The 26,128-nt window shown below is 34.7% G+C and overlaps 2 protein-coding genes across 2 annotated transcripts in view; both read right to left on the bottom strand.

Moving 5' to 3' along the window:
* The window catches only part of LOC138691235 (kinesin-like protein KIF12), a 303,486-nt gene extending 296,794 nt beyond the window's left edge, over positions 1 to 6,692 (bottom strand). The window contains exon 1 of the mRNA XM_069813042.1: positions 6,554 to 6,692. The gene's annotated coding sequence lies outside the window, so the exon portion shown is untranslated. The remainder of the gene's footprint in view (positions 1 to 6,553) is intronic.
* Positions 6,693 to 9,386: 2,694 nt separating this feature from the next.
* Positions 9,387 to 20,956, bottom strand: LOC138691273 (uncharacterized). Its single transcript, XM_069813104.1, has 2 exons — positions 20,760 to 20,956; positions 9,387 to 17,761 (listed from the first exon to the last, which is right to left on the bottom strand). The coding sequence occupies exon 2, from the start codon at positions 17,750 to 17,752 to the stop codon at positions 15,950 to 15,952; it is 1,803 nt and encodes a 600-aa protein (XP_069669205.1). The 5' UTR covers positions 17,753 to 17,761; positions 20,760 to 20,956; the 3' UTR covers positions 9,387 to 15,949.
* Positions 20,957 to 26,128: the final 5,172 nt, after the last annotated feature.

Below are 26,128 nucleotides of genomic sequence, written 5' to 3'. Positions count from 1 at the left end.
ATAATAATAATAATAATAATAATAATAATAATAATAATAATAATCATAATTTACGTGCTACGTTCTGAATGAATTATCTCGACCAATATTGCATTGTATTAGTCGAAATATTTTCCTCAACTCCTCTTTTTTTCAAATATTTTCAATTTAGATTCTTCACGATATGTTAAAGTTGGACTAGTTTTCTTATTGTCCAATAATAATATAGTATTTAATAATACATTTTAAGGGGTTAGGTACAGCTTACAGCAGTAAAATTTTGGAAATATTCAACATTTTTTTTCCTCCATTACTGTATCTTGTACAATAATGAAAATTAGTATGTGTAAAACACTGTCCTCCTGCTACAAGAAAATAGTAATATACGTTACAAGAGCGGTATGTTGACGTTTTCATGTTCGAGGAAAAGATTGAAAACGCGAAACGTAGTTGAGCTTTTTTTAATTTCCGAGAACATGAAAACAAACATACCGCTCGAGTATCGTACATTATTTTGTGCAAAGATCGTTTATTACATACCTGAAAGACGAATTTCTAATTAGTTGCAATGAAATCTCCATCTTGGTTTCTGTTTAATGATGCCAACTTCGGAAAACCAAAATATCTTTCTTCAACATTGTTGCTGTAAAATGTTTTCTGTGTTTACTATACTCCAGCAGGCCGTGATATACGTCTGTCTTTTTTCCCTCAGTCTATAAATACGAACTTAAAACAAACGGTAAGGTTATGTACTAATTTATTTTTCATTTTAATATTTTAACAATATTATTTATATAACATATTGCAGTAATAACATCGGCATCTGGAATCTCGTTGATTTTTTCACGGCTTCCTTAATGTTACTTGTATCAGGAATGCAATAAGTTTCGTGGAGTAGTAGACTTTACTTAATTTTTGCAAATATTTAAAAACAATAATTAACATTGCAATTTAGATGAAATTGCAGTGGTAAGTTTCCAATTTATAATTATTACTATGTTAAACGTCTCTAAAAATAATATGTTAAAAGCCTAGAGCAGTAAAATGAATGTCGCGCTTAAGCGGTAAGAAGAGGGAAATTGTTATGTGTGTTACGTTGGGAATACTGAATGTGGTATTTCACACTTACCGCATATTGGTTCTGTGCGGAAAACAAGCAAATACGCACGATCTCGCACAAAATATTTTTACGATTAAAAAAATTATTTAGTAGTAGTAGTAGTAGTAGTAGTAGTAGTAGTAGTAGTAGTAGTAGTAGTAGTATCATTGTTTTAGTTCTAACTGTAGATTCCAGAGCTTCTACCGGGTTCAATGACAGAGGGTTTCTTCTCCATAGATTTCAAACAGCCTCTCGTGAAAGGCCTCTTGAGGTTGTTCAATTATTTGTTTACATCGATTGTAGATGTGCGTGTATTGTACCGTGGTGGACAGAAAGATTGCCCTGCTAGAATATTGCTAAGTCGAAGACAAGCATCGCACATATCCAGCGTCAAAAGGGCCTGTTACGACATATCTGTGCTAATGAAAGCATTGTGAACAAGAAAAGAATCAGGATGCAACATGTTTGAAAGTTTTTTTTTTTTACAATTAAACTGAATTATTGCAATTTTTTATGCAATCGTTGTTCGAACACGACAGAAGGCTTTACAAAACCCAAAGCAGGAGGCAAGCCAGCTCGTATGTAAAGCACTGTAATTCAATTCCTGACGGGATAATTGTTTGGCGTAGAATACTTATTTTTCTACGAAAGTGAGGAATGATAGGTTTCCTGGCAACAGAACTGACATTAGAAGTACGATTTCCTACATTCAGTAACGAAAAGTTTTTCCGAACACTACAGTCTTCTAATTGCCTGGGTGTTTAGAGTCTGGAAATTTGTATGAATGTGAGTGTACCGGGTTAATACTAATAACCAATCATCAAAAATATAAAATACATCAGGACTGTCGCTGGGCAGTAACCTGAACACGTTTCAGCGTCACATTGTTGACAAGTAACTCTATCTATTAGCACAACCATAAAGCACTAATAGATGCTATAGAGTTACCAACAACGAAAAAAAAAAAAAACTACAGTTTTCTTCCCAAATTAAATATGAAAGACTGAGAATTAGAATAGATTATTGCCCTAAAACTCGTCTTCTATAGTGGCGACGCTGTTATTCCCGGCGTGACTCCTCCTCTTTGCTTACGTCTTAGGAAGTGGAGACTCTATAAAGTCTAGGTATGTAGTATCGTTCGCCATTTTTGTTATTTCGTTGCCGAGCTACAGACGAGGAATTTATTTGCCACACTGTTAAACACTATCATGTCGTAGCTCCTATGATAATAAATCAAACGCACTGTAATTGAGAGGCAAATAACATCCTCGTCTGCTTTCTGCGAACGCCAACGAAAGAGCCAAAATGGCGGGCGATTATATTAAGTATTTATCAAGCCTTAGGAAATGCATAACGTCATCATCAGCGAATCAAAAGACGCACACGTTTAAATGTAGCCGACCTGCAACGTGATTGGCTGCCGGAAATTAGAGCGACGGGACTATAAATCCATAATTCAGAACGACTTAAATATTGAAACGTTAAGCATACAAAATGTCGTCCAAACTCAGTATCTGTTTATACCAACAATGGATTCCTACTAGTACCGTATCTTGGCAACAAACCTGATGACGTAGATGAAAACCCGTTTTAACGTTTTTAAAAACTATTTTCAATTATAATTAATTAATTGAAGCGGTCAGAAGCAAATGGATATAAGTGCACTTGTTACTTTTTATAAAATGTGATTAAAAGTTACTAAGCTTTTGTAAATTCCGTGAAGTTTTAATTTTAAATGTTAATGTGTGATGTGCTTAAAAGATATGAGTAGTTTAATATCAAAGACGGACATCTGTCATCTCCATAGTTTTGATCTAGAGGCAATGTTTTAATTCACAGTGTTCTTTGTAATATTTAACAAAATTTATTTTATAAATGTAGTGTTAGAGTTTACATATGGTTTCACTATAACTGGAAAGAGCATGAAAAATTATATAAGAAATCACAGCTATCTAAATTTCGATTAAGGTCAGATGTCCGTCTTTGATATTAAGCTACTCATATATCCCTTTACCACTGGAATTTTAAATGCTTTGGTTTTATCTGGATGCACTTAAATAAATTTTTTAAAATGTCACTTACACCCCTTTGCTTCTAACTGCCTCAATTAACTTATACTTCATAATAATATTTTCGTAGAAAAAATATCGTGTAACACACTTGCGGAAAGAACCAGTGCAAAACTCGTATGATCGGATACTCGCTTGAGCTCGCGCTCCAAAATTCATACTCGTTTTGCAAAGAAGCCCTTCCTGCACTATATACAGAGTGATTTATATAGAACTAATACATTTCTCTCTTTCTTTATTTCAAAACGAATGATGCTAGCCACAATTTGTTATACCTCAAATGTAGAGTATCTTTGGGAGATTACTAACCTCTATAGCAAATACTGAAAATTCTTTATTTATTCGGCTGGAAATTCACTTAATGACCAGTTTTTAACGTCAAATTAAGCAGGAGTTTTGATTCCCTGTTACGAGATGCGCAGATGTTAATTCTCAACATGTGTTTACCTTGTTTGTTTCAATTTACAATCCTTTCTGTCCATTTCATGAACTCCAAAGAAACAAACTTACTTACTTACTTACAAATGGCTTTTAAGGAACCCGAAGGTTCATTGCCGCCCTCACATAAGCCCGCCAGCGGTCCCTATCCTGTGCAAGATTAATCCACTCTCTATCATACCCCACCTCCCTCAAATCCATTTTAATATTATCCTCCCATCTACGTCTCAGCCTCCCTAAAGCTCTTTTTCCCTCCGGTCTCCCAACTAACATTCTATATGCATTTCTGGATTCGCCCATACGTGCTACATGCCCTGCCCATCTCAAATGTCTGGATTTTAAGTTCCTAATTATGTTAGGTGAAGAATACAATGCGTGAAGTTGTGTGTTGTGTAACTTTCTCCATTCTCCTGTAACTTCATCCCGCTTAGCCCCAAATATTTTCCTAAGCACCTTATTCTCAAACACCCTTAACCTATGTTCCTCTCTCAGAGTGAGAGTCCAAGTTTCACAACCATACAGAAGAACCGGTAATATAATTGTTTTATAAATTCTAACTTTCAGGTTTTTGGACAGCAGACTGGATGATAAGAGCTCCTCAACCGAATAATAACACGCATTTCCCATATTTATTCTGCGTTTAATTTCCTCCCGAGTGTCATTTATATTTGTTACTGTTGCTCCAAGATATTTGAATTTTTCCACCCCTTCGAAGGATAAATCTCCAATTTTTATATTTCCATTTCGTACAATATTCTGGTCACGAGACATAATCAGATATTTTGTCTCTTCGGGATTTACTTCCAAACCGATCGCTTTACTTGCTTCAAGTAAAATTTCCGTGTTTTCCCTAATCGTTTGTGGATTTTCTCCTAACATATTCACGTCATCTGCATAGACAAGAAGCTGATGTAACCCGTTCAATTCCAAACCCTGCCTGTTATCCTGAACTTTCCTAATGGCATATTCTAGAGCGAAGTTAAAAAGTAAAGGTGATAGTGCATCTCCCTGCTTTAGCCCGCAGTGAATTGAAAAAGCATCAGATAGAAACTGATCTATACGGACTTTGCTGTATGTTTCACTGAGACACATTTTAATTAATCGAACTAGTTTCTGGGACCAAAGAAACAAACTTACACTCATATTCTATACGTTGAAAATATTCTCCTACACATTCATTTCGAAAGAAACCATAAATATTTTTATTGATACACCATACCCTCGTTTTCAATGAAACAATAAATAATTGAATTAATACACAATATCCATCGTGAGGACTTACACACGAACGATTTCACTGAAGCCATAAACATTTGAACTGACACACAATTGCATTGATACTCCACATCTGTCGAAAATTCAGATAAACATTTGCAGTTTTAAGTTCGTTTTACATTTGTTTGCAGCGACATTATTATTACTAGACTCGGATTTTAGGTCAAATGCCTATTTTTTTCTATAGAAATAAGCTAAAACTAGTTAAATACCTCCACATTTTATATAAAATATGAATGTTTGAAAGCTGTTTTATAGCGCCTAAAATGCCTAGTTTATCCATTCAGACCTATTTTTAAGGTTTTAGAGTCTAAAATTGCCTCTTTCTATTTGTTACGTATATATTTTAAATTTTCGTGTAGCAGTGAAAGAGAAAGTTTTGAATATCATGGGGTGGGCATGGTTCAAATATCCTGTAATACTTTGGTTGTGGGAATAAAGAAATTTCTTGAAGGTGTCTGGTTTTGTTGAGCATTTGAACAGACAGTAGGAATATGATGAATCGAAAGGATGTAGTTCTCCCTAGAGAAATCAGCATGGCAAATATTGCTAGATTTAAATATGCATCAATTGTTTCGGTATCATTGCGAAGAATTTTTTTTCGTTTATAAAATGATTCTGTCTAAGAAAAAGCAAAGTTCCATAATAGAAAATCAGAGAAAAACGTTATGTATTGCAATGCCACATTATGAATAATGTGTTAATTGTAAATTCATCGGTAAATGAATTAATTTAATTGTAATATGAGCAGTTATGTATTAGCAGCCTTAGAGCAAGGAGGCCGATGAATTCATTAAAAATTACGTACCGGTATTCGTAATTTAAGACTTAACAAAAATTAAGTTTCTAACCGCAATATTTTTTATCGTTTTTGTCACTGTATACCGTACTATATTGTATTGTATTTACGAGTATTAACATTCCATGGTATTCATACATTGTTTCACAGCTAGAATATGGACCAAGTCAAAAAACTTAATACTATTATGAAGTCTTAATTTATAGTCACAGTCTAGATGAAATATATACAGAAGAGATTTACAATATAATCTACTAGTACAACACAAAGTTTTAGTATCAATTTCATGAAGTGTTATTGAATGTCATGAATTCACCTGCAGAATAGAAGACGTGAGAAATTAGGTACTTCTTTAAATTGGCCCTAAATAATCTTATGTTTTGAGTTTCATTTTTTTATATCGATAAGGAGGCTATTAAAAATGTTTACTGCCATATAACGCACTCCTTTTTGATAGCACGATAGACTTGCCGATGGAGTATGAAAGTCATTTTTTTGACGTGTATTTATGCTATGAACTGTTGAATTAGTTACAAAGTTTTCACGATTATATAAGAGGAAGATTATTAATGAAAAGATATACTGACAAGCCATGGGCATTATTTGTAGTTTTTTGAAAAGAGTCCTACAAGATTCCCTAGATTTGGCACCTACTATTATTCTAATTACTCTAATGGTTAATACTCGCAAATTGATTGCATTTTTATAGTTACTGCAGTTCGTGTGCATAGAAATTACATTTTAGCTGCTTGAAATTGTATTTTTAGGTGTCTAAATCTATGTTTTTGGTGCCTATTTCTATAAATCCAGGGCATATTTTAGGTGTCTAAAAATCCGGGGTATACAGTAATTAGTAGATATTTCTGTATAATTTATAAGTATGGCGATACGTACCTCATCCAATATGTAAGCAGCTGCAGATGAAGAACGTAGACTCTCCGCTTACATGCACAACCATTTGACGCCCCATTTCCGTCGCCGCGGACTCGCAGATTCCTTCCGCCTGGTCGCGCGTCGTAGCCAGCACTGTCACGGTTGACTGGAGAGCGACGCGCCGTTTACTAGCGTACCTGGGGAGCTCGACTACATTCATTGTATTGCCTGTTGCAGCTATGTAAGCTCCGATATGCAATACATGAAAATCTTTTGAATATATAATCACATATTATGTTTCAGCGTAAAAACTGTCACACTGAATTTCCAATTCCAACTATTAATTACTGTATATTGGCATTATTTCAGTATCTGGACCCCATTTCTTGCGCATAACCTTTATGCAGTTCTGATTCTGATTCATCTTCAAATACTATATTTTCTTTATTTTACTTCATTATAATATAATACTATAGTATTGTATATATACACAGAGTAATTCACGAGAATTTACCGTCACTTACAGAGCTTATTTTCGAAGACATTCTGAGCAAAAAATGCCATATAAACATTTGTTCTAATCTCAATATTTTCAGAATTACACTAACCTGATGTTGTTTGTAAAATACAATTATTCTTTAGTTTTAAGGGTAAAGGAATATTACAGATAAAGAATGAACTATTCAGGAGTATAATTTCATGTTGAATCTTTCGTACACTACTTTTAACACTTGAATATAAATAAATGATTAAATGGCGATCTTACTCGTGTTAATTATGTAAGCATGCGCGGCTTACAGCTGTTTCGGTGCTACTTCACACCATCCTCAGAGCCTTCTATCTAGAACGCTCTGAGGATGGTGTGAAGTAGCACCGAAACAGTGTAAGCCGCACATGCTTACATAATTAACACGAGTAAGATCGCCAATTAATCAATTAGTATAATTTCTTTAATTACCTAATATTCTGAAGCTAAAAATGCGTTATGAATTCCATAGTTGCTCCGTACACAATTTTTTTTTTTTTCGATTTTTAACTACAAAATTACATTTCTTACGCATTTATCACAACAATTGTTACAGATCACGCCACTCTTGTAAATTCTTCAAGACTGTACATTAGAATGCATAATTAAACTGTAAAGAATCAAGTTCCTAAAGTCGTATGATTTGTAACAATTTTTGTGATAAATACGTAAGAATGGTGTAATTTTTAGTTTAAAAAAATATATAGTTGTTATTTATACTCGCTTTAACATCTCTGGTCATATCGCGAGTTAATCTTTCTAGATGAAATCCGAAGGCCTGTGTATTATTGCTGAGACTGGTTCTATTGTTGTGAACTAAATGGCGTCTGTAGATGTATTACTGATTTCTTACAAATATTATTTTTGGTGATTAATGAAGCCGGTGATATTCAGGGATGTTGTGGCCCGAATTTCCTGGCATTTGCCTTGCGGTTGAGGGAAAATCCTGAAAAACCTCAACCAGGAAATTCAACCCGTTCGGGAATCGAACCCGGGCTCCTCTGCGTAAGAAACCAGCATGCCAACCCCTACACCACAGCGATACCAAGAAGGCACCATTTATGAGGCAACTAGGCCAGGAGATAATGGGGTAGGGTGGCCAGCTCCATTGCATACATCGCCAATTAGCTACATTTCACTAATCGGACTTCAGATGCATACAAACCATTGTTCTTCCTCTGACATGTCAATCCTGAGCCTCAATCAGAAGGTAAATATGTCTTAATCTTTTCAATTTAGTTTTAAATAATCGCATTTTATTGTCTGCACTTTCTGAGCGTTTAATTAAAATTAGGTTGTAGACTTAATTTTAAATTTTCCAAGATTTTATTTAACGTAAAATGATCAGCGTTCATTCTCAGCTCTTTAACACAGATTGAACACAAAAATGAAACGGTATATTATCATCTGTATTTTTTCTTATTTACTTATGGCGTTTAAGGAACCCGCAGGTTCATTGCCGTCCTCACATAAGCCCGCCATCGGTCCCTATCCTGTGCAAGATTAATCCAGTCTGTACAATCATATCCCACCTCCCTCAAATCCATTTTAATATTATCGTCCCATGTACGTGTCGGTCTCCCCAAAGGCCTTTTTCCTCCCGGCCTCCCAACTAACGCTCTATATGCATTTCTGGATTCGCCCATACGTGCTACATGCCCTGCCCATCTCAAACGACTGGATTTAATGTTCCTAATTATGACAGGTGAAGAATACAATGCGTGCAGCTCTGTGTTGTGTAACTTTCTTCATTCTTCTGTAACTTCATCCCTCTTAGCCCCAAATATTTTTCCTAAGAACCTTATTCTCAGATACCCTTAACTTCTGTTCCTCTCTCAAAGTGACAGTCCAAGTTTCACAACCATACAGAACAACCGGTAATATAACTGTTTTATAAATTCCAACTTTAAGATTTTTTGACAGCAGACCACGACATGACGCATCCTCAGATTGCGGATAGAGGAGATGGCTTCCAGACAGTTTAAATTACATGTCTAAAAACAATATATGGAGGGTAGCTGCGAATATATTGAATAAGCAGTCGCGGACAGCCGATAAGGGGTGGTCCTCCAGCTTGGGGATTGGGCGAAGGGCTAACAACCCATCACCGTAAAAAACAGCTTATTACGAAACCTCAAAATAGGCCTCGGAATGGGACTGATTCTCTGGCAAAGAAAAATTTCAGACACTTCGAAACTATTTATTCTATATTATTGTTTTCACTTGTTTATCCTGACTAGTGATAACAGTGGAACTTGAGTGAGGAAGACAAAGGAACGTTGGGAAAGGTATAGTTGGGAAATGTCAATCTGGAACAACAATAAATTCTTATTGTAATTAATTTTATTTGAACACGTGATTCAAAAACAGCATACTATTCCATATTAGGACAATTTTTACTCAAATATAGATCATTTCTCTTTGGTATTATAAGATATAACATGAATTATCTCAATAACAAAAATGAAACTAATCTAAAACATTAGACAAACGAAATATGAAAATCATGTAACAATGACATATGAGCCGTTCAGAGCAGAAGTGGTGTAAGTCAAAATTGGATAATGAGGTTTGAAGCAAAAATTCTGTAAAATACAGCGCAAAGTAGCAATTAATATGTCCTTCGTGCTATCCACTGACTACTAACAGTTTAAATAAATTGAATATTAATTGCTACTTTGCAATGTATTTTACAGAATGTTTACTTTAACCCTCATTGCCCATTTTTGACCTTCACCAGTTCTGCTCTCTACAGGGTCATAATGGAGCATCGTTTCAAATCGTATTAAGTCCAACATAGAATTTTTTTACACGAGTGACGAAAAACTGAATTACTCGTAAACCGGACAAGTTTTCAAAACACTACACAAAACCATTTTTAAGTACTTGTTTCACAGTTTACAAATATCACGACTTGGAACCATCAGACTTCACAGCATGAAAGATAAAGAAGTAGAAAGTAACAACTTTAATTTCGTCCACTGGTGGACTTAATACGTTTTTTAACGTCTACACCCAGTTATTACTAGGCATATTAGGGTTGCCAACTGTCCAGTATTGTACAGATGGGGTTGAAAATGCTGTCCCACATGAACATGGTACAGGATATTCATAATTATGTTTCAATTTTATTTTTAATAAATATAGCACTGAAATAAACAAAAAAGTACTTTAAGTTACAATGTTTATGGAAAGTGATTACATGAAATGTAATTCCTCGACTAGATCTGGTGACCCTGCCCAAGAGTTCTCACGGAAAGTGTGGACCAGCGAATAGGGATTATAAAGAATGGACACTGAGCGAATTTTCCTGTGTTTTGTTTCTCTGTGCGCCAGCGTTTAGTTCCACTTTCAAGCGCTAGAGGTTAGTGTAATCGAGCATACGCTAAGATAATAACTGAGTATAAAGTTGAGACACAGGATCCAAACATCGCCTATCTTATTGCATAATCCAGTAACGCTTTGCTTAAATAAATTCAAGTTAACAGCTTTTCCTTATTTCTCAATGACAAACTAGTAGTAGGCCTAATAATAATTTTTTATATTTCAGATATAATAAATTATATTATAAAATAATATAATATATTATAAAATTATGTATCAAACTCGTTTAATATTTGTATATATATATATAATATAATATAGGTATATGGTTTTACTTCTCATAAGAGTTTTGTTTTTCCATTTTCGCTGCTATCAAATCATTACATATTTTAATTGTTGTTGGGGTCAACGTCTCAACTCTCATTATAAAGTAACTCTAGAGTCTAGACATTACAGTTAATGACGGATTTATTATTTTATGGATCCAATTTATTTTGAGTACATACTGTACCTAGATGTATTAATTATATGTGTTATATTTCCACTGTGTCGACTGCTAGCTGGTGTGATGTCAGCGCCAACTCTAGGGAGAAAGCAGAATCTGACGCTTTAGCTGGCTTGAAGGTCATTGAAATCAGTCCGTCTACATCAAAGGTACCGACGCGAAGTGTCCATTCTTTATAATCCCTATTCGCTGTGTTGACTAGCTGGTTATTCTTCATGTTGTCTAGTCTAATTTTTTTTTGTAGTAATGTTATAATCTGATGTGAAGGTCGAGACACAAATATCAGCTGTACTGTTAAAAAACTTTGTGGTTATGGTTTATCACGCGGTTTTGTAATTTGAATATGTCTGATGGATTGAAAGACTTTCAGTGCCTATTCTACTACTCTCATGTACTGCATTGATGTTGGCGCAACAAAAAGTTTGGAAAGTTGGCAACCCTAAGGCACAATGACGAACACATTATGTCACTATTCTTTTGAACATTGGGCTATTCCACGTGAATGTTTCACGTCACAAAACCTATTTACAAACATACAAATGTATAGTATCAGTTATAAATAATTCGAAGGTTAACATTTGGAGTATTTTGATTTGAATTGTACATATGCGAAGACTACAGAGTTTTAAGGCTCTTTTTCTTAATAATAACGAGGAGAAAAGTCTCTCATAGAAACGATATAAGAAAAATTACTTAATAATAATTAATATAAAGACACGGAATTCTTATTGTACAAGAAACACAGAGGAAAACTGATGATGAAATCTGTCTAGGTTGCAGTAAAACCCTTTAAAAAAATGCCTGCCATCTTGAAATCTTGTACACAAATTGCAACTTGCTTTTGAGATTTAAAGTGATTATGTGCAAGGATTATCATTCCATTATAAAACCCTCACAACTATTTGAGGCCAAGGTGTTCTTGCTGGTGAAATTGACACACATTTAACAGTTTTCCAGCTGCAACATGACTTCATTTACATGGCGTCACAGAATAAAAAAAAATAAATATTAGAGTGCAAAAAAGCTCCATATTGTGTCAAGAACTGAAGTAAGTAAGGATCCAAGTGACATTTTCGTTTTTTTTTTCTTTCGGAAAGAATAATACCGGTAAATTATGTACCTAACCCAATAACATACAGTAGCGTGCAAATTAACCCAAACACGACATATTTTTACATTTCCTGTCATTGTTGGCCTTACAGCTGCTCATACTGCTTTAATTGACATCTGTAGTACATGTAATTCCATTGTTGAAGGTCTGTCATTATTTTTTTATAATATGTGACATTTTGCCTGTCGTTTTGTACTTATAAGCATTTCAGTTGTGTTGAAGACTTAATACTGCAATCCTGTGTACATTCTGTCGTCTTCACAAATGGATACAACTCCACGAAAACGGTCTAAAATTATAACATTATCAGAGCATTCTTCTATGACACAGAGGCAAATTGCTGCAGAATGTCACATCGGTTTGGCTACTGTTAATTCGATCATAAAACGATGCAGGGAGACTGGATCCATCACAACCCAGAAAAAAGGAAACTGTGGCCGGAAAAGGAAGACTTCACCTGCAGATGATCGTTTAATTGTCAGGAAAAGTAAATTAAATCCTACACTAACTGCTGTCGACTTAACCCGCGAGTTAATGGCTACCACTGGGGCGAATATTCACGTCACAACATTGTGGCGTAGGCTTTTGGAAGCTGGACGAAGGGCTCGTAAGCCTATTAAGAAGCAACTGCTAACTCCTGTTATGTGCAAAAAACGCTTAATGTGGGCAAAATTACATCAACACTGGACAGTGAATGACTGGAAGAATGTACTTTTTTCCGATGAGTCTCATTTCGAGGTCCATGGCCACCGTGTTTCTTACGTATGGAAAGGATCCGAAAAAGTAACAGCAGCTCATCTCCAACAAGCACCCAAATACCCCCTAAAGTAATGTTTTGGGGTTGTTTTACACATGAAGGGCCTGGAGCATTAATACCTATCAGGGGAATGATGAATTTTGACATATATATTCACTTATTGGAAACCAGAATCGTACCCCAGCTGCAAAAATCATTTCCGGATGGCAGAGGTGTGTTCCAACAAGACCTGGCACCATGCCATACGTCTCGAAAAACTACAGAATTCTTCAACAACAAGAATATTCAGGTACTCCCCTGGCCAGGCAACTCACCCGACATCAACCCCATCTTGTGGTCAATTTGCAAAAGAAGAATGCAAAAAATGCATTGTTCTACAAAGGAGAAGATGATTTCTGCCCTCATTGGTGTATGGTTTCGCGATGAAGAAATGAATAATATTTGTGGGAAATTAGTGGAATCCATGCCAAACCGTCTCAGAGCTGTTATTAGGAAAAAGGGAGGCCACATAGATTACTGAGGTATGTCTTAGATCCTTTTTTTTTATCCCATTTGAGTGTTTTTGCATAAGTAATTACGTTGTTCGGATTAATTTGCACGCTACTGTACAGTACGGGTAAATAAAAATTAAAGTTCATTCCTTTATCATATTATTAGGTGTTCATAGACGGTGGAAGGTGTATGTGCCAATAGCTTCAATGTAAACCTATATTGACTTCTTTTCCTCGAAAGTTTGAAAATGGCACTTAGATCCTTATTTACTTCAAGTTTTCATTAGTGTTATATGGTATGATGCTCGAATTGATGAATGATGTGCTTTAAGTGACAAAAGAATCACAGAACCAGTATTTTTGGAGCAGCATTAGTAGTAGTAGTATTTTATTTAACGACACTGCAGAGGTCGTTCAGTGTCAAAATTCAACATGGACCAGAAATGACAGATAAATCTGCCTAAAGCCATTATCAGGTACAGGGTTCTTTAACATTCGATAAATCTACTTCCATCCCATAAGAAGTGATGCTAAGGTTTTTGTAACTTTTTAAAATTCATTGTCCTCAACCAGATTTGAATGTACGAACCTTTGATCCAAAGGCTAGAATGCTATCCATTAGACCACAGAGAATGACTTGAACACATGTAAATACGTACCGTGTTTTTCTGGGTATAGAACACAGGGATTTAACATTACCATAAGAAACCTATGTATGAAAACAAAGACGTAATAACTTAATCAGTGGGCCATGTTTAGAAATTAGCAGGCTTTGACAATTTGTAAAACAAAAGAACATCAGGTCTCGACTCAGTAACTATAAAATATGTTCTCTTGTTTTAAAAATTGCCAAAGCATGATATTCTCTTGTTTTATAAATTGTCAAAGCCTGTTAATTTCTAAACATGGCTCACTGATTAAGTTATTTCTTCATTGTTTTTATACGTAGGTTTCTTATGACAATGTTAAATTCCGATTACCTATACCCAGAAAAACATACAATATGGAAATACATTATGGAAATCACCCAATTAATGCTGGGGCAAGATATGTATATAAAAAAATCTTCATTAGGAAGAAAAACTAAAAAATATCATTTTCACAATATATTAAATTTGCATGGCTTCCTGAGTTGAAATGTGCCATATTCATTGATTATGAATTTATGACCATGTCTATATTGTTTTCACTTCATTTTACAGTCATTGTCACATAAAAACACAATATTAGAACAGCACAAAATATTTTATATAAGTACTGTAGCATATGATCTTGAAACTTAAACTAAAAACTTAATGGAAAATACTTCACCCATTAATATTAAGATGGTTGAGTCACTCAGTAGAAAAATTTTATTGACTACAAATTGAAAGGACAGACGGAAGTTTTTACAAGTTTCAGAATGTCCATATGGTCCCCATAACTTCCTTTCCTTGCTGAGAAAGAGTGACCAGAACTTCGTGTTGATCAAGCAACTTATCTTAGAAAACCGATATATCTGCTCTATTATGAACGAAGACAAACTGCTAGGAAAAAAAATTTGCTTTCGTTCTTTGTTATGCAACTCGATCATGAACAATTTCTTCATCTATATCCATAATTAATGTGTTAGTTATTAATTATAATTCAAACACAATGGCATATATAAGCCTAAATCACATTATTGAAATAAACCATTGTATGAACAATAAACTGATTTTCAGGTTATAACTGATGAAACAGAATGTTGCCACAAAGACGGAAAATTGAACAATTCGATGGGATTCCTGTGCAAAATGTTGTCTACGAACAATAAATTGGCAATATTTTTTTCAGATAGTAGCAATACTTACTTTCCTTACTAGAATACGTCAGTTTGTGGACAGGATCAGTTTTTTGTTGTTAAAAGTTGATCATAATCACTGTCAAATTATACCCAAGATCAACATTACAGAACAATCATACTTTAAAAATATGGGTGACTAGTTGTTTCAAAAACTGAAAATAAGTATAACAACATGTTTGGCATTGTATGACAGTTGAAAAGACCCTTTCCCTTGTAGCTCAGAGACTACAGGAGAGCAAATCATCTTATCTTGTGATATACATGCAAAATTAAAGGCTAACCCATTTAAGGTTAATAAAATAAAGATGAATTAGTGCACAATATGTATACAGCTAAGTGTCTGACTGACAAAATTATCATACAAAACGATAACTATCCTACAGATTGATAACACTAAATCTAACTGAAATAATAAAAAGAGTCCATCAGTGATGAGTGTAGAAGAAACAAGGAGTGAAATGATTAGACAAAGTAGTAAGATTGGCAACAATGGTTAAGTAACGTAAATCGCAGTAAATCTCTTTCTGGCATCTGATTGGTTCTTCTGGTGTTGGTGGCTGATGTTGTTTCGACAGCTGCTACGACCTACGACCTATCACCGAAAATTCCCCCCCCCCCCCCATTGAGACTCCAAGCTCGCACACTATTTCTTTCCGATTTGCTCAGCTCTGAAGATGACCACAACACAGCGGTCGAAACATCAGCCAACAACATCAACACGATATAAGCCCCGAAATATTATAGTAACTTTATTTAAAACACTCATGCAGTTCTACAGCCGTCATAAATCAGGCGTTGTCCTGTTTCACATATCCCTTTACATTTACTTTTCTACAGAAAAGAAGTCTATGAGTTCTATCAAAACTTTGATTTGATTATTAATTCGGTGACAGATTTTTCAGGCATCGAGGTGTATGATGAAACTTGCAGTGTTTGACCAAAAAGCTGTTCTTGTAGAATTTCGCCTCACACTGACCACATTTGAAAGATGGCTGCAGAAGTCTCAGGGGGCCAGCATGGTGATGTCTTGCATGAGAAATCAAATCACCATTATTAACAAAGGCTTCCAAACAGATTGCACACTTGAACTGCTTAAACGTTTGTTCTGGTGGTGTCCATGCAGAGGTTGAACCACTAACAAATTCCAGCACATTTGAACATGCTACCATTTCTTTATCGCCAACTTCCACATTATCTTCAATTATTGTTTTTTCATTATCTTCTGTCTCCACAACCACAGATTTCTGTGAAAATTGTTTGTTTTTCCTTTTCAACGTAATTACTTCTGACTCCGGTTTTTCTAAATTCTTGTTGAATGGCTGTTTATTGCTATTTGTATTTCTACCACCACTTCCTACACTAACTGCTTTGGGGGTACTTGTTACTAACTTACGAACTGATTTCTTCCCACTCAAATTATTATCTTCACGTACTTTCTTTGCTTTGTCTTCTGATTTGTGTGAAAAATATTTGTCTTCTCTTTTCCATGTCATTGCTTCCACGTCTGGCCTTCCTGAATTCTTGCTGACTGCATGTGTGTTGTAATTTGTCTTCCTAACACCAATTTCTACATTTGGTGTACTTGTTATTATCTTCGACACTGATTTCCTTTTACCAATTTTCTTTCCTTTCAAAGAAAAAACCGACTTCCATTTTGAAAATGTCTTATCTTTATTTGTCTTTGGTACACATTTGGTAACACGTTTCACATTTGTACTACAAGAAATTATATTTTCTTTATCGGTACTTTTCGTGCAATTTTCTTCTGGTAAATCAAATCTTAGCTGTCTCCTGATGGGTAGTTCACCTCTTTTTTTCTTGTCATTATTCCTACTACATCTCTCCTCAATAACCTTTCCAACAGCGTTATCTGTTTTCACAGCATTTCTGTTGATTTCTTGATCATCATTTTCACTGGTACTCATATGCATAAACAAATCATTTAGTACTGTTATGCTTGAGTTACTAATCTCAGAATTAAACTCATTTCTACATTCTTCAACACATTTTTGGTTGATAAAAATCATATATTCTTCAAAATGATTCTCTTCTATATGTTTCGAAAGCTGAACTTTATTTTCATTCTTTACTTTAAATGCACAAAATCCACATACTAAGCTTGTATTTGATGTTTTCTCTTGAAACATAGTTATTATGTCATTCTGATGATAGAGGGAAACATGTGTTATTAACAAATCTTTATCATAAAATCTAGCATGACAGAGTCGACACAAATGATGCAGAAAAACCTCAGAGGTGTTTACTGCAACACTTTTCAAAACACATCCATGTTCATCTTTTATATGGCCTTTAAGTGTGATTTCAGACGCATACCTATTGCAACAAAATGGACAGTAAAGTTTCAACGGTAGATTGGACACTTCTGCAACTATACAATTTGCAAGCAAGCTGTTATTTTCTGTAGGTTTATCTGTTGTTGAGACTTTACTCTCTACTGCTCGAGAAATGTTTTCAGAATTATTTCCTAAAATGCTATTAATATTTACATAATCGTGAAAGTTGTTCTGGGTCGAATTATTAATAATTCTGACATCAGTTGTTAATAAATTGGATTCTTTTAAAATAAGCGAGAAGTTAATGTTCTCCACCACAGTCTCTGCACTGCTGTTTGCAAATAAATCGTCACTCCCACATGTATTATCAGCGTTGTTGGAATTCATACTGAAGTTCTAGAAGAAAAACATACACAACATGTTTTAATTATTCTGAATGATAACTGATAGTTCTTTAACGTCTATTTTAAACTACGGAGAATATTATGCTATAGCAGCACAGAAAAAAAAAACAACTAAACATTAATACTGACCAGGGCAGTGGTCAAAATTACCTTTAACTGTAAAGACTGGTCGAAGCATGAAAAAAAAAAGCCATACTTTAGATCAGCTGTGGCGAAAATGTGACCGTACGCCGAGACACTGTGTAACCTGCAACGTGCATAGCACCTATGGAGGGAAGCGGACACCCGAAGGGAAAATGAAGCAACTGTCTGACTTATTAACGGATTTTCATTTTCCTTACGTCAAGCATTTAAATATAATTTTATACAGTACAAGGCTACAAACTAATGTTTAGTACGTGTAACGAAGAAAGAAACGAATAAGAAAACATAGGACACATTATCACAACCTAAAATTAACTGTCTTCAGAATGTCTCTGCGACAGAGTTTCAAAATGAGGAACTATGTCACTTACTGTCAGTCGTAGTTGATCACGAAGGTATTTGTCTGTCAGTCGTGATCTAAATTTGGTTTTCACTATTTTCATTGTTGAAAGTAATTTTTCACAAACGTAAGTTGTAGCGAACATGGCTTCAACAGAGCAAGCGAAAGAACGAAACTTCGGTTAATTATTTTTTAGCAAAGATTTGAAAAGTCCAAAATTTGTCAAGTCCTTACATCTAGCATTCATTGTAACATTACATTGTAAATCTGTGAGTTTAAATTGAAGATCTAACCGCATTATTCGTACATCTGCTGAAAAAGGATCGACGTACAGACAGATGATAATAATAATAATAATAATAATAATAATAATAATAACACTTAATCTTTTAATGTTTCATGAGTAACATGTAGTATAATGCCGTTTTATGTTATACAACCGTTTTTCTTGTGAACAAATACATTTAATATTCTCATCATATTGGCAGCAAAAAAATGCGTTCTCTCATCTTATTTGAAACTTCCGTTTTTGTAGAGGTACATGGTTTCGAGAAAGACGTTGTGATGATACGCCACTCGCAGGTCAGAGACAAATACAAATGGAACGGAGTTTGACTCCAGTGAGTGAGAGGGTGGGAGTTGGGGGAGGTAGGAAGTAAGAGATACGCATAGCTATCATTGCGAGCCACAATGTGCTCGCGAGTCACATTTTCGCCACGGCTGCTTTAGATCAACAGCTCCCAATTAGTGAGCTACAGATCACCAGGAGTTCACAGAACCATAAGCAGAGAGAGAACCGTTTCCTTGGGGGAGGGGCAAAGCAAAACCATAGAATCCCCATATAACGGGGTTATGGGGAACATCATTTACCTCCTCCCTCCATTATAGCTTGAACGTGATACCGTCAGTGCTAACAGAAACTTTTTTATATGAAGCTTATCTTCCTGAAGATATATGAAATATAAACTCTAATTATTTTATTTAATCTCGTCTTTAAGTTTACACATTATACCGCGATCACTTTTCTTTTTTCTGCATTGTTGTGCAGTATGTTATTCATATTTCTCCAAGTGGCGGCCTGAACACCTGCAGACTTCAAACACATGAGTACAGGCTGTTACAAAAGAAACATTACAGTGCTTCCATTCCTCAAATGAGGTATAGAAATTCTTATACATTCAGAAATTTAAAATACAATATAATGTGAATGTTAAGCTAGGATACACTACTTCGTTAGTATGTATGAAATCACTGGAATAACCTCGGGGCTTATGTATCACAAACCTTGGAACTATGAGTTGCAGGCTTCGATCTATCGAACAAAATTTTTATTTTGTCCAAGAAAAATAGTACTTTCTTTAATTTATTTTGGTGCACGGGTATTTCTGTACAAGAACGCTACCAAAAATAGGCATGATTTATTTACCTGCTTCGTTTTTAGTCGTTACACGAATCGACAACAAAATAAAAATTTGGTGGTCGACGCCAATTTGGGACCGAAAAATCCGCTACTTCGTCTTCGATATTCTTGTCTCATACAACCTCATATGACATCCTAAGCACGCCATGTTTGCAACTGAATGAGTTGAAATGCAGTCCCTTCAATGTACGTTACAGCATTGCTATGAATTCATCCCATGGTTCTTCGAAGAATTCCTCTGAATAACTTAGTGGTGCAGATGCATTTCCACTGAAAATTTACCTTGCTTTGATAGCGCTCTTGTGGGCTACAGAATTACCAATCCAGGGAAAATAGGCTACTCTAGTTTCATTCGCTGATATTTTTTATGCAAGAGAAAGTACAATTTTTTGGTCCAGGCAAAATGCTCGTCTTTATTTACTGATTTTTTTTTCGTGTCTTATTTCCATAGTTAATTTAGAACAAAAATAACACAGACCCTATAAGCCCAAGTAAGGTGTCACATTCTGTAATTCAACCCAATTTTCTTTTTACAATATGCTACATAGTTTCTAAGATCCTAGCTTTAAATGAAGAATATCGATACGAATACAAGTGTGGAACAACAAAGAACAACAAATTATATGTAGTCGGATAGAAAAGAGAAAACTGTTATTTTTAAACTAAGAACAGAATTTTCTAGGCAGAGGCAGCAACTTGTAGACGTCTGTTGACACGTAGTCATGAGGTTATCTCAGTAATTTCATGCGTAGACTTCCTATGAAGTGATGTAATTGCCCTAACTTAACTTTCTCCTAATTATTTTCCATTTTAATTCAAAGCATTTAAGTTAATATCTTAACATTTCGTTAAAAAGACTGCTTAGGCCCTAATCATTTTATTGACCACACTCATCTGATGTCGGATTGTCACTATTTGTTTAGCCTACATACTAATGCATATTACTGCATATCTAACGTGCATTTATTAGTGTCGAAACTACTACATTATAGTTTTAAATAAAAAGATTCAATGCAATTCATTTCATAACCTATCATTAAACAGGTGTACCTGTGTAACACATAAAAATTAACTAGTTACGCTTACCTATCCTTAACAAGTGTTGTGGTCGTTTTAAATCACAAATGGTAACAAACGTAGTCATATAGTCACTAGAAACAGCACTTCACACTTGGTCGGACTTCAATTTTACATAAAAACAACAAGGAGTAAGGACATCCTTTTAAACCTTTAAACGTTCAAATTTTACCGGTTTGTGTTTGGGTACGACCACGCCTCATTTACAACAGTACCAATAGAACAACAAGAAAATACTCTATATCTGGAGCTAGGGATATCTTGGCCATATCTCCATTCCATCGATGAAATACTCTTCTTTATGATCAACTACATCGATGCTAAAATGTATTAGTTGACACAGCGTCATTAAATAATCGGCAAAAGATGCTAAACAAAAATATACACCGATATCATGAAGCAATGACTACTCATTTTCTCAATGCTGCTCTCACGACGAACTTCACAGCTAAATAAATATACAAGACAGCTGTAACGATAAAGAGAAAATAAATAATTTTTTGGATAGCTTTTAATAAATCTACATATTTTTTTTTATGTAACCTAAGCCTGAACATCTGAGTTAGGTCTATAATAAGTTCTTCTGTAGCTATCATAGTTTTTAATTTTTTTTTCGCTAATTTCGGCACCGAGTCTGAGGCTCAGGGACGTCGCTAGGGGGGTTCGAAAAGGTGCGCAAGCACCCCATAAAAAATCGGAGCACCCCATTCCGCACCCCAAAGGACAATTTATTAAAAAAAAAATACTAGGCATAAGTTATTTTGAAGAACAAAAACAAACAATTTCTTTGATGTGAAAAAAACTACGTCCCTTAATATATCGTTATGGATATTATGAATAATAATAATAATAATAATAATAATAATAATACATAGTAATATTAATAAACAGATGTATAGTATGCGCGCAAGTGCATGAGAGAACATTTTGGATTTTTTATGTACCACATTTTTATAACTCGCACCCCATTTTTAAATCTCGCACCCCAACCGCACCCCCCTTGCCCTGATCCTGGCGACGTCACTGCTGAGGTTTATTGTGCCTAGACCCATAACTCTACCAAACACACGCATACACTGCAGGACTCCCCCGTTTACTGGGTCAGGGTACCCAGGGGATCAGCCTTGCCTGGGTGTCACCACACACACTGGGACAATGGACAGACAACCAGTCCCTGTTAAGAGGTCCGAATTAAATCCCCCTGACTTCACGACCGGGAATCGAAACCGGGCCACCTTGCTCAGGAGTCCAGCATGCTACCTCAAGACCAAGGAGACGGACAATTTTATGACTTTGTAATTAATTAGTGCCGTGAAATTTAATTTGAACATTTTGGGTAGTAGCCTATGCAGAAGAGATCATTTGTAGTTCAGTTTTTAATTTGTAGTAGGCCCTATTTTCTTAATTTGTAATTGTCTTCATATTTGAAGTGTTCGCGGAAAAACGATGAATGTCACAGTTTTGTTAAGGTTGATGTCATTATCTAATTCAATGGATCACTACGAAATTTAATGTTGTTCTTATGAAAAATGGTTAAAAGGAGAATTATCACCACGAATACAGTAATCCTTTCCTTTATTTTCTATAGAAACAGCACTACATCTTGCAGTTATAGTCTCAATTAGATCAATCTAATCCTTAACAGAAATGTGACATTAGTTTTTCCCGCGAACTCATTTGTAATTTCAAGATTTTGAAATGTCAGAAACTTTTATAGAAGCCCATTGACAGATGATTACGATGAGTCCAGGGTTCAGCGCCGAAAGTTACCCAGCATTTGCTCTTAATGACTTGTGGGAAAACCCCAGAAAAAAACCTCAACCAGGTAATTTATCCCAACCATGATTTTAACCCAGGGCTACTAGTTTCAGGTCAGACGTGCTAACCATTACTCCACGATGGTGGACTAATAATATCATCCCATATTTATTTAATATCATTTAACAAATCCAAACTTAATTACTGGTATGTAAAAATACCTCTTCATTGATCTTCTTCTTTGTCTTGTTATTTAACATCCTCCTTCATGCAGACTTACAAAGCAATGCAGTGTAGTAGATCAACTCTAGACTCTCTCACAATGCTTGCCTCAATGATCATGGATCAGCACGATGCAGGACTATCATGGAGACGTCGCAGAACAAGTACAAGACAAAGGACAAATGGTTCATGCCAGAAATCTAATCACGAACCACTAACTAACAAATCCAAGTGTTATCCATTAAGTTATTGCAGCTGGTCTTCTCCATTGATGCTGAGTAAAAATAAGCAAGAATGCACATGAAAAACCCACTGATTTAAGATGTCATTAAGGTAGCAAAATATTACTAAGAATTTTTTTTTTTCTCTTATGAAGCTCTGAAGATTTTGTTTGAAACAAAAAGTTGGAACCACATTAGAAACATTGTACTCTACTTCGTTTTTTTCTGAAGGCTTCATACCGGTACTGTGTACATTCATAATTTTTTTTAACAAGAGGAGAATGTATCGGGAAACATTATATTTAAACAAAAAGAATAAGCTTACCAAAACTTAAAAGAGTAGATGAATTACAAAACACCTAGTTATAGACGTTCATTATTAGTTTATTAGTGATGCTTCCAGATATGGTTGGTTGCTTTGACCTTCAAATTTGGGATGGGGAAAGGCTAGAGCGTATAAAATATTGAAACTAGATCTGTAAAATATTAGGAGTTACTGAACAGCATGTTGGGAATGATTGACATATTACATGTATTGTTTAATGTTGATGTTCTCTACTTAAATGAGAATATCAATTTTTTTAATTACTGTCAAAATTTTCCTACATACTCTAAGACTAAAAATAGTAACATCTAGTCTTGGTTTCCTCTTTTAAAATTTCTCAAAAACTCAAATATTTGAAGAGTTCGCGGGAAAAACGATGAATGTCACAGTTTTGTTAAGGTTGATGTCATTATCTAATTCATGGATCACTACGAAATTTAATGTTGTTCTTATGAAAAATGGTAAAAAGGAGAATTATCACCACGAATACAGTAATCCTTTCCTTTATTTTCTATAGAAACAGCACTACATCTTGCAGTTATAGACTCAATTAGATCATTATCTAATCCTAACAGAAATGTGACATTCATCGTTTTTCCCGCGAACTCTTCATTTTGAAGTGTAACGACGTTTTCGAAGATTATATTTTACTTAATGAAGAGAATAAATGATCGATTCTGAACTATTTGTCCTCATAGATACGCACCGAAGCCCAAAATTATACAGACTGTATATCTCGGTCTACTAAACATGTATAGTAGTGAAATTTTGTTTTTCGTCTATTTTTTGTTTTTAATTCCTAAAATATCATGTTTTTAGGGTTGATAGTAGTCTAATATTTATTGTTCGAGTAAATGTGAACGTTATTGCCAATGACCTTCCATCCAACACACGCTAACACCACCACAATAGACACACAACAGCATACCCAGATTTGTAAACAACGATATCACCACTGTTGCAATGTATGTGGCGGATCGAAGTAAATAATGACGATCTGCTAACATTTCCAAAAACATTAGACTCATAGATATTTTTTTTCTAGAGAAACCACAAGTTACAGAAAAATTGTATCAGATTTTTTGTTTCGTACCTACCGTAATTTATGCTCTATCACCAGTACTTTTTGGCAGTTTATATCGTTTACACCTGTATATATTAAAAAAAAAAGAGAATCATTTACTTCCTTTTTAGTTCTATTTTCACAAGCCATTATATTAAGTGCGCAAAAAGTTATGTTTCTTCTTCATTGACACCTCTGCTGCCGCAGAGTTAAAGACCAACAATGGATGAAATCCAGTTAAGGATGTCTATTAAGACACTGTCACTAGCGATTTATTTTGAAAAACCTAGATTTAACGGGTAATTTTGTACAGCTGTTAAGTGTCACCTATAGGTCACATTTAGGCCAACATCAGGAGTTGGCATGAGGAAATTATAAATGGAACATTAAGTGAGAAAATACGGGTAAGCTAAATAAAAAGGGAATCGTAAAAGAAATAGAAACCAAACAGTTGAAATGGTACACACATGTTCAGTGCATGAACAACGATAGATTACCTAAGCAGGCATTGATCTTGGTACCACCGTAGAGAAGGAAAAATGGTAGGCCGAAAAGAAATTAGCTTGAGGGAATCCTGATGCTATTGACAGTAGACAACTCTATAAAGGGGGGAGGAACAACAGAGAAGACTGGGCTTTTTGGATGTCGGAAGACAACATTATAGTTTATTTTAGACCTCATTCCATATTTGTCATACAATGACGTAACTTTAGATTTATTGTTGGCTGTGTAAAATTACGATATGAACGAAATCTGAAAGAAATTACGAATTATCGGTATTCTTAAAAGAAAGGATACTAAAATTATTCAATGATTCGTAACGTCATAATAAAATTCGCTAGGAAAAAAATGACGCCCACAATAATGCAATTATTGCATTCTCTTATAGAAACCACACAGATGAACAACGCCAAAAAATATGTTTTAGTAAAAGATACGATGAATATCTGTACTAAAATTTTAATCTTCGTACAGTTTTACATCACAAAATTTTCGTATATCATATTTTACATAATACAGTATACTTATTAAAGTTAGATAGAGAGAAATGAATCGTCCAGCCTTAATTAAGGATGACCACGAGGATCCGGAAATTAATAGCAAATAAAAATATAATTAATTAAATATGAGTATTGTTATAAAAATAAAATGTAATAATTAAGCTCCACTGATTATCAATTATAAAATAAAATCTTAGAAGATGACTTTAAAATTATACTTATAAATAAAAGATTTTATTTAAAATTAGCATATCCTTAATTAAGGCCTTCTGAGTGGTATAAATGAAATTGTATAATCTGCAGGGAATCTTTAAGAATTTGCGAGATAATTTTTTTAATTTCAAAAGATGATATTGATAATTGTTTTAAAAAATTATATGTAAATTTTGGTAAAGAACTCCGAGCACCAAAAAATAAACCTGTCACTGACCAATTGAAGAGAGGGATGTTATACTGTGCACTAAGATAGAGAATACAAGGTTCATAAATGGCCTTCTTTTCCTGATCAACCTGATGAGCTTGGTTTAGATCTCTCTCTATGCGTATAGTTGGATCTATGATAATAGCCTTTTGTTGTTGCCTGTTTATTGCTATTATATCCGCTCTTCTGTGAGAGTCATCTTCAGAAATGCAGTGGACCTCTTCATGAACTTCCCAACCCTTGTTCCGAAGAAGACAGGCAATAGCTCCACGGACTCTATGATGCTTGTTGTTACGCAATAACTCTCCTTTCCGACAAAAGCCCAACACGTGGCCAAGAGTTTCAGAATTAAAATTAAAATTTGGAG

This window comes from Periplaneta americana, chromosome 16, assembly GCF_040183065.1.
Source record: "Periplaneta americana isolate PAMFEO1 chromosome 16, P.americana_PAMFEO1_priV1, whole genome shotgun sequence".
Lineage (NCBI taxonomy): Eukaryota > Metazoa > Arthropoda > Insecta > Blattodea > Blattidae > Periplaneta > Periplaneta americana.
The sequence above is the reverse complement of the archived record's forward strand: the minus strand, read 5'-3'. Positions and strand labels throughout refer to the sequence as shown.